Here is a 15,970-nt window from a genome sequence, read left to right on the forward strand (position 1 = left end):
GACAGCACACACACTGGCAATGCCTTTTACCACCCAAACATGCACATTCGCACATGCTTCCATCCACACACACCCTTTCACCAAAGACAGGCACACAACTTTCTTCTACCACATCCGCACACACACAAAATGTAGCCTCCTCCACACACAAACTACCTTCTATCACACACACACACACACACACACACACACACACACACACACTCACACATTGGTCCACTGACCCTGCTCTCTCTTACCTAACCACATCTATATCTACCCTCCTGCCTATTGAAACCCAATTGCAGGCCTGCTATTCACACCTGTGCTAGCAGTTTGCACATCTGCCTAACCGTTTGCACACTTGCATCCTGTAAACTGCCAGCACTCCTGCCTGTTGCTCACAAGGAGTCTGCACACTGCCTGCCAGCCTCCTGCACTCCTGTCAACCTTGCTGTAGGATTGATTTCCAGCTCCAGTGCCCCCGTCCAGGCTCTTCCCACTTGGTCGAGATCACAGTTTGGCTTCAGGTGTTTGCCTGCTCTTCCTGTGGGGCTGGGCAGGGAGGGACATGGTGGGGCAGAAATTCCTGAGGAGCTGCCAGCCCAGGTAGATGCAAGACACCACCAGGTGTAGGTCCCTCAGCCTGAGTGATGTCCAAACTCAATCCTGCTCCACTGGCTCCAGGTGGACTCAAAGGTAGGGAAAGGGCTTGTGGGTGTATAAAATAGTGAATCACACTCTCAACTGTGGTCTTTTAGGCTTGGAGGCCTAGCCAAGGGTCAAATTACAATCCAAGTGTCCCTTTGCAAGCTTGAGGATGTGAGTGCTTTCCATATCAGTTTGTCAGTTCTCTCCCCGTGAGTCCTTGATACAATTGCTGCAGTTAGAGTTATATTGCTTATATTTCAAAACTGCCCTCCTAATCATTTGATTTAAAGTAGAGGAGAGATTATGTCAGATCCTCTAAATGAAACTGGTGGAATCACTTGAAAAATATTTACTTCAGTGCTAAGGAGATAGAAAGTAGAGGAAGATAAAGAAACAGAGACAGAGAAAGAAAAAGAGATAGAGAGATGAGAGAGACACAAAGAAAGAAACAGGTTTGTCAGTGTAGCTGATGGCATTATGAAGAACTCACATAATCATCATGAACAGTTTCATGATGATATTTGGCTCTTTGACTTCACATCTTTTCCATATTAAAGATGTAGTTAATTTCATAATACCCTGATACAGGAATTCTCAAATTTTTTAGTACTTAAGACTTAGCTCACTATTATGTTGAATTTACTTTGGAGGGAATTGTAAAAATTATGATACAGAGGGGTCCCACAGAACCTTCACCTAGATTTTCCCTAAGGTTCTATCTTATATGTTTAGAATACAATATCAAAAACAAGAGAGTGACATTGCTATTACCAATAGTGCTTATTTAGAACACATGCACCCCATTTGGATCTGTGCATATAGTTCTATGCAATTTTCTGGTACCTGTAGATGCCCTGCTACAATCATTCTTGCCACAGTTAGAGTCACAGTCACCTGGCAACCCTAACACGTTCACCATCTCTGTAATGCTTTCATGTGGGTATATTAGAGAACTCAAATCATAATTTTGTACTCTTTTACTTGGTGAGCAACATCTCTTGGTCATTTGTTTAAGTATATCATTTCATACCTTTTTACTGGGAAGTGACCTTCTATTGTATGAATGTGCCATTTTAACTGTTTTCCCATTAAAGCACATTCAGATTGGTTCCATTTTATTTTGAATTGCTGGTATTGGAGTTTGAAATCAGAGACATGAAGCGGTCTCTTTACTGTTTTGCTCAGGCAAAACTTGAGCCACAGCTCCAGTTTGGACTTCTTGTTGGTTAGGTAGAAATGAGTCTCTTGGACTTTCCTTTGTAGCCGAGTTCAAACTGAGAGACTCACATTTCAGTAGCTAGGATTGAAGCTATGAGCTACTGATTTGCAAATATGCTCCACATTTTAATCCACTACAAATAAAATGTGCTAGCCACTGGCAGCTCATGACTGTAATCCTAACTTTACAAGACGCTGAGACATGGAGGACAGAGATTTGAAGTTTGCTGGGCAGAAAAGTCTCCAAGAATTCTATCGCCAATTAACTGCCCCAAAAAACAGTCCAGAAGTGTGGTTCAAGTGCTAGAGTGCCAGCAATGAACAACAAAGCTGAGTGAGACCTTAAGGTCCTACACACACACACACACACACACACACACACACACACACACACACACACACGGAGGCATGGGCACACACATTCCTAGGCATTTGCATACACACAAGCAAAATGAAAGTTCTAGCAACAGGCCTGTGGTTTATACGTATCATCCTAGTTATTTGGAAAGCTGAGATGGGGAGAATTATGGTTCAAGGCCAGCCATTGTGGAAAAACTTTGGAGAACTGAATGAGAGCTGCCACCTGGTGATACACTCTTGTTATTCTAAATATTATGGAAAGCCGTGATATAGGCTCATCACAGCATAAGTGAACCCATGGACAGGAAAATCCCTAGCAGAGCCAAGCCTGAGTGGTTCACACCTGTAATCCTAATGACACTGGAGACTGACTGCTGAGGATGGCAATATGAAGACAGCCCGAGCAGGGAAGTCCATGAGACCCTCATGTTTCAAATTAACCGTTAAAATCAGGAAGTGAAGGTATGGCTCAAATGGTAGAGTATTAGCCTTGAGCAAAAAAGCTCAGGGACAATTTGAGGTCCTGAGGTCACATCCCTGGGCTGGTACCACCAACACCACCACCACCACCACCACCACCACCAACAACAACAACAACAACAAAAAGAAAAAGAAAGTCCATGCACAATGAATTTGAGTTGTGGCTCACTTATAGGAAAGCCTGTGTAAGCAGAAAGCTCAGACAGATTTGAAGTCCTCAGCCCTCTTATCTCATAAATAAATAAGAAAAAATGGAGCATGAATATTCACATAGAGTTTTGTTTTCATGTAAATTGACTTCCTCATGCTATATAGCCAGATATGCAGTTGGTGAGTAGATATTAAGTATAAGTTTGGTGTTTTCTGGGTTGCTTGAGAAGTACATATATATTTTTTACTGGTCCTGGGGGTGAACTCAGGTTCTGGGTGCTGTCCCTGAGCCTCTTTGTGCTCAAGGGTAGTGCTCTACTACTAGAACCACAGGGCCACTTCTAGCTTCTTTGAGAAGTATAAGGTAAGAGTGTCACAGAAGCTTTTCTGAGTGGGCCATATTTGAACTGTGATCCTTAGATCTCAGTCTCCTGAATGGATAGGATTACAGGCATGACTGGCAGAGAAGAATATTTTTAATGTTAAAAGAAGCTGACAAGAATAGGAGGCATAGGTCAGGTGGCAGAATATCAGTTGTGAGAAAAACACCTGAGGAAAAGTATGAAGCCCTGACCTACAGCACTACCTATACCAAAAAGAAAATGGCAAGAAAAAAAGAAAAGAGAAAGATAAAGGAGAAAAATACCTGGCCCCAATGTCCTAGAGTCTCCTCTGTGGAATCCTTGCTGCTCTGGAAGCTGAGATCTGAGGATTCCAATTTGAATATCCTTGAAACTTGTTTCCAATCATTAATACCACCAAGCCTGGATTTGTAGCAGTTGCTCAAAGTCATAGAGCACCAAGATTGGGCTGAGAGGCCCAGGGAAGAGCCCAGGCCCTGAGATCAAACTCCAGGACCAATGCACAGAAAGAAAGAAAGAAAGACATGTAGGGAAGAAGGAAGGAAGGAGAGAAAGAAGGAAAAGAAACACAGAATTGAAGTCAAAGAAAAGAAATGGGCAGACATTTCCAGACCATCTGTAGCATTTTGTATTCCCACAAGCATTGAATTAGAGATCAGTTTCATCACATCTTTCTCAGAATTTGATGTTCTCCCTATATAGTGATTCAGATAGATGTGTGGGGATATGCTGTTGAAATGGCTTTTCCTTCATGGCCAGTGATATTAAATGGCTTTACAAATCCTCTGTGAGATGTGAACATATTTTCTTCTTCTAAAGCTGGCCTTTCAATTTATTTACGCAGAGATTTTCTGGCAGAAAATAAAACATTGTACTGATACTTACTTGTTCAAGTTTTGTGTTTATATGTTATGTTTTGGTGTGTAAAAATGTGCACTTACTCCTAGGTGCTAGAGAGTTTTTACTGTTTTCTTATAGAAATATTGAAGTTTTGCAGGTTGATAAATTATACTTTAACAAAATATTGATTTAAATGTCCATATTTATATGTACCACATTTTCCTGATCCATTCTTCTACTGAGGGGCATCTGGGTTGGTTCCATATTCTAGCTATGACAAATTGTGCTACGGTGAACATTGTTGTGCTGGTGGCTTTAGTGTGTTCTTGTTTGTGGTCTTTTGGGTAGATGTCCAAAAGTGGGGCTGCTGGGTCATAGGGGAGCTCTATGTTTAGCCTTCTGTGGAATCTCCATACCACTTGCCAGAGTGGCTAAACCAGTTTACATTCCCACCAACAATGAAGTAGGGTTCCCTTTTGGCCACATCCCCTCCAACATTTGTTATTGTTAGTTTTCTTGATATAGGACATTCTTACTGGGGTGAGATGAAATCTCAAAGTTGTTTTGATTTGCAGTTCTTTTATGGCCAGTGATGTAGAGCACTTTTTCATATGTCTCTTGGCCATTCTCATTTCCTCATCAGAGAAGTCTCTTTTTAAGTCTTAAGCCCACTTTTTGAGGGGGCTATTGGTTATTTAGTTCTGCATATATTTTAGATATGAGGCGTTGGTCTGCTGTATGGCTGGTAAAGATCTTTTCCCAATCTGTGGGCTTTCTGTTTATCTTGCGACCTATGTCCTTTGCCGTGCAGAAGCTCTGCAGTTTGATGCAGTCCCATATGTCCATCCTTTCTTTGATTTGTAGCAGTTCTGGGTCTTTAAGGAAGTTCCGTCCTGCGCCAAGGAGCCCAAGTGTTTCTCCTACTCCTTCCTTTAGTGTTTTCAGGTTATCTGTTTTAAGAATGACATTACCCCATTCATAAGGAAATGAAAGGACTTGGAAAAAATTATACTAAGTGAAGTGAGACAGACCCAAAGAAACATGGACTCTATGGTCTCCCTCATAGGGAATAATTAGCACAGGTTTAGGCTAGTCACAGCAGATGATCACAAGAACACAATAGCTATACCCTTATGAACACATAAGATGATGCTAAGTGAAATGAACTCCATGTTATGGAAACGATTGTTATATCACAGCTGTAACTACTTTCAACGTGCTATGTGTAACCGTAGCTTCTATTATTGATGATCTTGTAACTCCTTCCTGTGGTTGTACCTGCACTATCTCTGCATCTTATCTGAGTACATTGTAAACCGTATATACTGGTATTAGAACTAGGAAACTGAAAGGGAATACCAAAATTGAGAGACACAGGGTAAAAAAGACAAACAACTACAAAAGCAATACTTGCAAAACTGTTTGGCGTAAATGAACTGAACAACTCATGGGGGGGAGGGAAAGGGGGAAGAGGGAGGGGGAATGACGGAGGAGGTAACAAACAGTAAAAGAAATGTATCCAATGCCTAATTTATGAAACTGTAACCTCTCTGTACATCAGTTTGACAATTAAAATAAAAAAATAAAGTAGCTCAACTTTTATGAACAACAAAAAAAAAAACAACAGAACAAAAAACGTATCCAGTATCACAATAAACTGGGATTAGACTCTTGTATTCTATGTTAAATCATGAAAAAATTGTACATATTTATAATTCAATTACTACTAATAGTACAAATCAGATTTTTACTTTTAATTTTTCATTAGTATAAGTGAATTACACAATTGTGTATTCTACATACATAATGCATTATAACAAATTTTGGCTGAGCATATGGCCTAGTGGTAAAGTGCTAAGCTGGTATACATGAATCCCTTGGTGACTTGGTCCATTGATCAGAAATTCTGATTCCTCAGCACCACATATATAGAAAAAAACGGAAATGGCACTGTGGCTCAAGTGGCAGAGTGCTAGCCTTGTGCAAAAAGAAGCCAGGGACAGTGCTCAGGCCCTGAGTCCCAGTCCCCAGGACTTGCAAAAAAAATTAAATAGTTTATTCTTATTATTAAGGTAATGTAGAGAGTGGTTACTGTTTCATAGGTCAGGTAATGAACACATTCCTGTTGTGTAATGTCACTCTTTCTTTGCTATCTCCCAGCTTTTCCCTCCTGTCCTTGCTCCCAAGTTTTCTAGCTCATTATCAAAATCGTATTTACTGAGTACCACTGCTGCATTTGCTTACCTTTTTTCTCTCTGCTTTTAGGGTGGCACCTTCACTCCCCAACAAAAAAAACATAACAATTACCACAAAAGGAAAAGGAGAAAACCTTCCCGTTTCCATTTCTTAGAGTTCATTTCAATAAATATCATTTTATATGATCAGAGGCACAGAGGCATTGAGCCTGTGGGCTTGTATTCAATGTGTTTCCTCCTTTGGTCTCACTGATATTATTCCTTCTTAAATTTCTATTCTTCTGTTCTGTTAAGCAGATTTTGGTAAGTTTCATATTAGTATCTTTATAAAAATTGTATTGAATTTACTTCTACCCATTCCTTCCTGTTAATTAATTCTTGTATTCAACTTCATTGTATGGTAGAGGTTCAGTTTTTGCATATAGGAATTAGATAAGCCTAATCATTTGAATTTTGAAGGGTAATTCATGAAAATTATAGGCCAATTTGGGATGAATTTCTTGAATTATTATATGGTTTTGTAAACAAGAAATGATATAAAATAACTTCCATGTATTTAGGCTTTCCTGGACTTCTTCAGTAGGTCAGAATTTTCAGCATACACTTTCTGTACATATTTCCCTCAGCACCTAGGTGTTTCATGGTCTGTACTGTAATTCTAAGAAGAATGGTATTGGTTTTCTTGTTTTGCATGTATGTGAGTTTTAATGTGCTAGTACTGAGTTTTAGACTCAAGGCCAGACGCTGTCCCCTAATTTGAATTTGGAAGCAGCTACAGGTTGGCAGAGAAGAGGAAAGAATTCTGTCTGTCAGGTACAGCCTACTTCTGGCCATTTCTAGTGCAGATAGCTTGAAGTGTTGCAGCAGATAAGTCTGGAAAGCTGGTGGAAATGGTGCACTGGAGATGGGGAAAGTCCACCTGATCCTCCTTCTGCAAATATACTCAAGAATTTTGAAGTGCAATTTTCACACTCAGCAGGCAACAAGGTAGGGCTTTCAATCCAAGCAATCACCATAGTCTCAAAGTGTCCCTGGGTGTCAGTCTGTGGGTTCAGATAGCAGACCATAGAACCTGTGTGGACTCCATCCCTACATATACCCTGGGAGGGGGTTGTAGAATATTTATTGCCAGAAAGATATTTGTCCACCAAGTGAAAAAAGAGAAATTGTGGGAGTGTCTCTACTTATTTTCTTACCACAGTAATCCACACTAACTTTAGCTTTTCTTGTAGAGTCTCTTGAGGAAGGAAATCTGTATCCATAGTTTCTTGAGAGATTTTTAGATCACAAGTGAATGCTGAATTTATCACATGTAATTCCTGTCAGCACTGATATATCGCATTGGGTATACATTGATTTTTGAAAAACTTTGCACGGATACAGTACAACTCATGTACATATGGTCAAATTGAATTGTAGACCTTCACAGACTCTCTTCTACTAGTCTTTTTTTTGCACATATTGTGTGAAAGTTGATGATGCATAAAAGTGCCTATTTTCAGCGTTGTCTGGTATTGGTATTAGGATAATTCTGCAGTCACAAAGCACTGTAGGTAACTTTGTAAACTGAGAAAAAGAGCAAAGCCTCTGTGAACATTTAGCAACTTGAATATGAGGAAAATCTCAGCATTTGCAGAACTGATCAGAGTGGCTCACTGTGCACGATGGGTTTGCACTAATCATCTTGGGATAAGAATTCAAGCCTCCTGACTTCCACGCTGTGCAGAGAACAGTTAACACAGCAGCCCTGACAGCTTTACCCTGTAATGTCTCATACAAAACCAAACTTTGATGGGTACTTAGATTTGGTGAATATTCTCATCAAAACTGACCAGAAGTAACAAGACAGTTCATCTGTGCTGAGGCCATTTGTACAAACAGTGTGTCTATGCTGTGGTTTTCTGGTAGGAGTCTAAGGTTTTGTAAGGGGCAAGACAGAGGTGTCCACATGACCAGTTTCCAATAATGTCTCAGGACATGAAATACTAGCAAACTTCTCTGATATACAACATTTCACGCATGTTGTTAGGACTTGTTTCTGGAGGAATAGCCAATTCTAGATGAATTGATTGAGAGAGCCCTCTGGGAAATCTGATAGTACTATAAAGCTACTCTTTGTCTTAGTAATTAAAACTTGTATAATATAGTGTGCTACCTATTTCTGCTTGGTTTTTCTAGGCTATCATACTTGAAGAGGGTTTCTAGACAAGTATTTTTAAAAGAATATATTTCATGGAATGAAAACGTGTTAGTTTACATAGCATGTGTCTCTCAAGTGCTAAACAAAAGAAACATTTTTGTGAATAACCTTCCTTGCATTTATTTTGACCATTTAACCTGAATATAATTATTGGGCATATGTATAGCTTCTTTTTTCTTCATGACTGGGGTTTGAATCCAGAACTTTGTGCTGATATGCTAGTGCCTTACCCCTTGAGACACTCAACTGGCCCTACTTTTGGTTAGCCTGTTTGGGAATGGAGGGTCCAGCACTTTTCATCCTGAGCTTTTTTCACACAGAGTCACCAGATGGCAGCCTTGACTTCCCACATGGTCCTCCCTTCACTTAGAGAGCAGGAAATTGAAAGCTGGACCCATAACCACAAACCTCAGGGAAAGTTTGTTAAAAGACATTTGCAATCCAGGCATCACTGGCTCACACTATATTTCTAGATACTCAGGAGAAGGAGATCTAGGAATGCTGTTTAAAGCTACTCTGGGCAGGAAAGTCATTGAGAGTTTTATTTCTAATTATTAGAAACTGGGAATGGAACTGTGGCTCAGTGGAACAGTGCACAAGCCTTGATCCAAAGGTCTCAAGGCTCATGCCCAGGCTGACTTCAATCAAGATCAAGGACCATCACTCCTCCCAACCCCTATACACACTCAGGACTATAAATTCAGGCTGCACCAGATTTCAACTGTGCATTTTCTTCATACTTCTTCTAACTCAGGAAAACTGTATCTGCAACTGCAAAACATAGTGAATCTTCCTCTCCCCTAGTGCTTTACTAGAGGCCCTACTTTAACCTGTGAAGATAGGCAGATATAGGGAGCCAGAGACCAAGGAAAGTCATTGAATGTAGAGAGCCAGAGACCAAGGAAAGTCATTGAATGTTGATCCAGAGTGGACCCGAGGAGGGAGAACAGAATAAGACGGGTAAACACATATATGTGGGCAGACGGTGCTCTCCATACTGGAGCCCTGGTAACAATAACTGTCTAAGGGACTTTTGTAAAGAGATTATAAGCTTTATATGACACCTAGTGAGAGTTGCTTACATGATATCCGTTCTTGTTATCTTTTCCATTATGGCCTCAATTTTTCCTCATGCCTGAGAAACTGTCTCACCTTCTAGCATCCTTGAAGTGAGGATATCCATTTGATCCAAACTGCCAAAGAAGGTGTAAGTGAGAATCTCCTGAATTTGCCTTCTGAAAATATTATTTTCTTGTTGAAGGAAGCAGACCTCATGGTCTTTTTTTGTTAGTCACGTGGTTCATTCTGTGAACCTAGAATGCACTCAAAATATGTAATGGGCAGAGAGCTATCTTAGCAGCATGAAGTAAACACATGCTTAAGAGGGCAGAGCAAGAAGATATTAGGCCACTGGTAGTTTGAAGACACTGTACAAAGACCAGCACGTTGTTCATTTTCTGGCCTTGGCTGACAGTCCTCTACAGCCTGCCACCTCCCCCCACCCCCCGCAGTGTTCAGCACAAGCTCAGCGTTCAGTGTCAGGAGAGTAGTGGTTTCCCATGCAACAGGTTTATAATTGTATTCATCCAAACACTGTTTGACTCAGACAGCATTTCCTAGAATGCTCACAATGACTTCAGAGCAGGCAGACCTCTTAAGAGATGAAGAAACTGACAGCAGATCGCTGGTGGTAGTCTCTGCAGGTGGTTTGTAGCTGACATCAGTCAAACTCAGATGAGAAGCCTTCCAGATTTACCATTGTTATTTTCACCTTTTCCCTGAATAGTCCTGGAGAATGGGCAGAATTGCAGTTTTGTATGAGGACTTGGATAAAGGATGCCAGACATTGAAATGAACAGAAACATCGAGCAGATTTCATCACATCCAGTAGGCAGGAGGCCAAATGGCTAAAAGAGAAGTTTGTGTTCTTTAAGGGGCTAAGTATCTGTTGACAGCTGCATGTCCTGTGGCAGTCACTGTGGGATATGCCCTTTGTGGGGAAAGTTCAAGGCATGTACTTGCTGTTCATCCAGCCTTGCTCCCTCCCTTCCTTTTCCTCTTTTTATCTTCTTTCCTCTTTCTTTGTCCATCCTCTTCCATATTTATTTCCCTTTCCTGTTGCTTAATACTTTCCTTTTTCTCTTTCTTTCCCCTTAGTCCTCCTACCATCGTCTTTGTTCTTTCTCCTACCTCTTTGTTTCTTACTTTCTCTGCTTTCTCTTCTTCCTCTTTTTCCCCAGCTCATCTTCCCATCCCCTCCACCAGCACTCAGTCTTTCTGTCCCTGTCTCCCTGCCTCTGTCACTGTCTCCATCTCTAGTTTAGACTGAATGTAGATATTGTTGTTTATGAACGTGTACTCTCTCAATAATTCTGCACTCTAGCTTCCTATTTCATCTTCCATATACCTTTTCTTTGTGCCAGTCCTTGGTCTTGTGCTCAGGGCTTGACTGCTGTTTTTTTTTTTTTAAACAATTTTAACTAATATTTATTTTAATATTGATATTTTATACTTAATAGAGAATATATAAATTATGTATATAAGTACATATAAGTATACACACTCATGTTTCTCCTACATATTTTAGTCATGTTAAATATTTTCAGAATTCATTTTAAAAAATAATATAAATGATAAAGCTCAATAAATACTATTTAAGCCTGATCATGTGTATATGAAATCTAAAAGAAGAAATCTACAAATTTCTGTGGAAACCCTCAGCAAAATTTGATTGGGTAGCCAAGCATATTGTGTTTCTAGATTTCAATAATTTAAGGTTATTTTATGCTCTAAAGTAGTTTATGTATTTAATGAAATCTCACTCAAAATAGTAACAGACATTTTTTAAAGCTAGCAATCATCTAGGAAAATTGACATGTGAGAATTTAATTAGTAGTAAGAAATAGTTGGCTAACACAAACATTGTGTTATAAAAATTGGTTTTCTCTAAGAAAAAGGAAAAAAACCCTTTAATTTCCACTTCAAATCATACACTGAGAACTTTAGTGGGATTAAAGATTTAAATAGTTAGAAGACGTTTTAAAGTAAAGAGAAGCAGACATATACAATGTTATTAAAAGACTTTTCTAAGGAAGAATACATCTAGAGTAAACAATGAATAATAGATATGCTTACGTATAATTTTTAAATGTGCAACAAAAATACAAAAATCAAAATGATATGATTTGCAATTAGTGTAAGCATTCGATATATAGCAGGAAAATATTTCCCACATAATATATAATGAATTCAAATTACTAAGTAAGAAACAGATGAATATTCTAAAAGAAAAGCACACAAAAGGAATAGAAAAACACACAGGCACACAGAGAGCTCAAGGAAGTTCTAAATTATTATATTTAAGTAGTTGTACAAAGAAGTTTTTGTTTAACAAAGCAGTTTATGAATACAATTTATCTTGGTTAGTGTTACCCCTTACAACACTGTCATCCATCACTCCTTTAGCCAGCTCTTCCCTCGTTCCCCTTAATTTTGTAGGATATATATTGGATTCTTGATTGCATTCTTCCCCTCTTGTCTTTTACATTCATATAACCCTTACTCCTTGGCCCCACCCAACCCCTTTCGAGTACTCAGCTTTTGGTATTGTATTTTTGTGAACTTTTGATTTTGCCTTTCTAAGGAATTATGCTATTTAAGATCTCCCTTGAATTTACTATATTTCAGTTAATACATTCATATATACTTGCATATCACCAATATATTTACTTCTGAGTTTGTAAGCTAAATCTCACACATAAGGGAAACATGGATATTTTTCTCTTGGGGCTTGAATTCACTTAATATATTTTTATTAGTCTTTACAAAAATAATCAAATAGTAAAAAGTAGACATAAATTTTTAACTATTATTTTCATAAATAAAAAAGAAAGAAGCTACCCAAAGTTGGCTGGAATCTACAGAGCCAAATGTTACCATATACCTTTTAGTGGGAATGTAGACTGGTATACATTTTTGCAAAGTAATTTGATTATTTCTTTTACCTGAAGATGCAACCTAGAGTCTCACATATACTAAGACAGCCCTGGCAATAATTGTGAAAACTAAAGATGCTTATAATTTTAGTCAGTATTTCTAAGTGAAGGCAGCAATTCTATAAGATTATTGTGTATAGAGAGAAATGTACAAGAGACTCTGTTGCTATATAATTGTAAACATTGTAGGAAATAGTGTTGATCAGTAGGAGGCTAGATAATGAAACAGTGATGCAATCATAGGAATGAAAATTATACAACCATTAACAAGAATTAACTAAAGGTATGTACATGTATGATGCGTATATGTGTGTTTTACATAAAAATCCCATGCGTGTGTGTATAACATTATGAGTAGCATAATCCTTTTAACATACCATTATACCATTACTAGCAAACATTTGAATACCTGTAAAATTGCAAAATGAAAAAAAATGCATTGTACTATTTCTTTTAGGCGTTCATTATTGATACATCTGCTAGTGACAGTTTTGTAAATTTTCTGTCATCTGAGAATATCTTTATTTCCACACAATTCCTGAAAGCTATTTTCCTGAACCAGGGATTTAGAATTGACTCTTCTTACTTTCCTCATTAGAAAAATGTACTATTTCCTTCTAGATTTTTCTGGATTCAGAGGACTAATATGCTATGCTAGCATTTAAATCAGTGTTCCTCTAAAGGTAAGATCTTTCTGTCTAAGTGCACTAAGTTTGTTTTAAAAATAAAACTTAATTTTCCTGTTTCATTTGGTGTTTCTTCATAGGGATATTTTTTGGGTTTTCTTGTCCTATTTTGTGGTTGTGGTGAAAGTGGCAATTCAGGTTTTAACACCCTGGTAGTGCTTATCTGCTTTTCTTTGTTTGTCTACTACTAGAAGGCAGCCTGTTCCTAAGAAGCATGTCACACTGATAAACGGTTTTAAGAGCTGCAAGCATGGTAATTTTGACATTTCACAATTGATTTGGATTGGTATTTTTTTTTCTTTTTCCAGTAATTGTCGGGGATGGGTATACCTTTAAGACCTGGGACTGCTGGCTGTTACCCACTCCTACCTTCTCCCCTGGTCTGGAACCTCCCCCACCCTCCATCTGTAAGCACATGTCTGTAATGGTGACAGGGACTGGTCCTGGGAGGACTGTAATCTACCCCTCTGCTGAAAGTTCTGTGACATCACCGTGATGGACATGCTCACCAGCCTATCGTTAGCATCTGGTCAGTCCCTCCCCCTCCCTCGTCATTAATATTATATAAACCCCTCCCCTGAGTAAAACTTTCGGAAGTTGGTAGTCCATCAGAAGGCTCCCCCGAAATCTCCGTGTCCAGTGTCTGCTCTTAAACGTAAGGGGGGCTTGGGACAGGTGGTTTCAACGGCTCTACCCCATCTCAGCTTAGCCCCAACCAGGACACGCTCTGGCCTCCTGCAGCCAGCGTAGTGGGAGAAGCGGGTAGGGCTGTCTCCACAACCAGTGTAGTGCGACAAGTAATTACCACACAATTTAATGAATATTCCCATCGAAGGTGACTAGAGTTAGGGGCTGCTGACCAGATTTGCTGCAGGATTTTGACCCAGTGCCTTTGAGGTGATTAAAATAGGCCCTCAAATCTGCAATTAAAAATGTCCCCAAAGGAGGCTAAACTACGAAAAAGTAGAAAGAAATAAAAGAGAAAACCTGAAAAAGTTGAAGAATTGGAGCCTGGAGAATTTGAGGCAGAGAGAGTAGTGAGCCGCCGTGTACGACGTGGCCACGTTGAACATCTGCTGAAATGGAAGGGCTATCCAGATGATCAGAATACCTGGGAAGCTGAAGAAAATTTACATTGTGCTGATTTAATCACAGCCTTCATCAATTCTGATGAATGTGGTTTACCTCCTAGTGAATTTGAAGATAGAAATAGTTTTGCTAGTGGTCTAAAACCTGAAAAAATCATTGGTGTCACAAATATTGGTGGAGAATTGATGTTCGTCATGAAGGGGAAACATGTAGATCAAGTTGAAATGGTGCTGGCAACAGAGGCTAATGCAAAATGCCCTCAACTTGTAATTGCCTTTTACCAAGAGAGTAAATAGGCATGGAAATTGAAACACAGTAATTGTTTTCATTGATAGAAATATATTCATTAAACAATCTATATGTACAATCTGAATCTTGTGTTCAGCATTAATGGTGTGAAACAACTACATTCTAATAAAATCAAATTGGATATCTTGTTTTTGAAATTATTTGTGCTACAGTGGAGATTTTGTTTGAAATAAATTTATTACAGGCTTCCTGGAGTCCCTCTCACAAAAAGAATGTTTGCTTCCAGGCTGTGTTTTCTTGATTTTCAAGTACAGGCTTTTCATTTATCAAGAAAACATGTTAGTTATTAATCAAAAGCAGTGTTTTTAATGACTATGTTGAAGGACCACCCCAACGTTTGCATTTATCTGTGTTTGTATACATAGAACACATTGGCAATATTTTTGAAGGTGCTGTTTATTTAGAGGTGCTGTACCCACATTCAGGCCATATGCTAGGCAAATGATCTAGCACTCAGTTTCACCCCTGGCCTCTCTTTGGTTTTGTTTTAGGGACTGGGTCCCTGGACAGCTCCTGCTGTCTTTGATCCTGGCAGGCATCAGGCTGGCCTCAAAGTTTAGTTGCTGCTGCCTATGACATAGGAACATAAATGCAGTAAGCTCTTTGATGCCAGTATCTTCACCACCCAGATGAACAAATTAAGCATCTTGATTTCCTTTAATTAGCGTGGAAGAACTAAGTGGACATGAAAAGCTTTCTGTAGTGAGCCAGTACTTTACAGAATATTGGGATAGATAGATGGAAGTCTGATGAAGTGTAGAGTATGTAAGACTCAGCCTGTGGAAAAGGAATGGCCTGCTTAGAGATTTTGACAATTTAGGGCCTAAATAAATGAAAATAATTCCATAATCATTAACTTTAGCAGGTTTGGATTTGTCCAATTCATTCTTATAAGTAGGGTCAATTTTTCTCAGGATTGGATTACTGGTTCCACAAAAGACAGAAAATCAACTTGCATAGTCATCTCCCTGTCACCTCAGTGTATATTGCTAACTTAAATTTTAATAATGGCAAAGAGTTGTGAATAAAGGATTTTCTGTTCTTTAAATAAATTAATGAGCCAGATGCAGTGGTTATGCTTGTCATCCTTGCCACTCAGGAAGCTGAGATTGCAGGATTGAATTAGGAAGCCTCCCCAAATTAGGTAAGTCTCTGAGTCACTTATCTCCAACTAATTGCCCAAAAACCTGGAAGTGGCAGAGGTCTTCTTAGAGCTAAAAAGGTCTGCGACAGTACGTCCAGTCCTTAGATGGACACTCAGAGAAGAATAATTAAAAATATCTTCCCCCATACTCTGTTCTGATACTATTCTTTCACTCTGCTTGGAGTGATGAGGGCACAAGTAGCTGCTAGTAGAGTGTATGTAAGTCCTGGTTTGTCCTATGACTCATGGCAGGATAACAGTGATAGGCAGAGGGAACATGTGGCCTATGTGCATCCCCTACAGAATTCTCTA

The 15,970-nt window shown here is 39.1% G+C and overlaps 1 protein-coding gene across 1 annotated transcript in view; it reads left to right on the plus strand.

The window, feature by feature from the left end:
• LOC125343145 (chromobox protein homolog 3-like) overlaps positions 1 to 14,501 on the plus strand; it is a 47,098-nt gene extending 32,597 nt beyond the window's left edge. Inside the window, exons 2-3 of the mRNA XM_048335417.1 lie at positions 13,792 to 13,878; positions 14,113 to 14,501. Coding sequence (XP_048191374.1) covers positions 13,792 to 13,878; positions 14,113 to 14,501 — 476 coding nt within the window. The remainder of the gene's footprint in view (positions 1 to 13,791; positions 13,879 to 14,112) is intronic.
• Positions 14,502 to 15,970: the final 1,469 nt, after the last annotated feature.

The sequence above is a fragment of the Perognathus longimembris genome, chromosome 28 (genome assembly GCF_023159225.1).
Source record: "Perognathus longimembris pacificus isolate PPM17 chromosome 28, ASM2315922v1, whole genome shotgun sequence".
Classification (NCBI taxonomy): domain Eukaryota; kingdom Metazoa; phylum Chordata; class Mammalia; order Rodentia; family Heteromyidae; genus Perognathus; species Perognathus longimembris.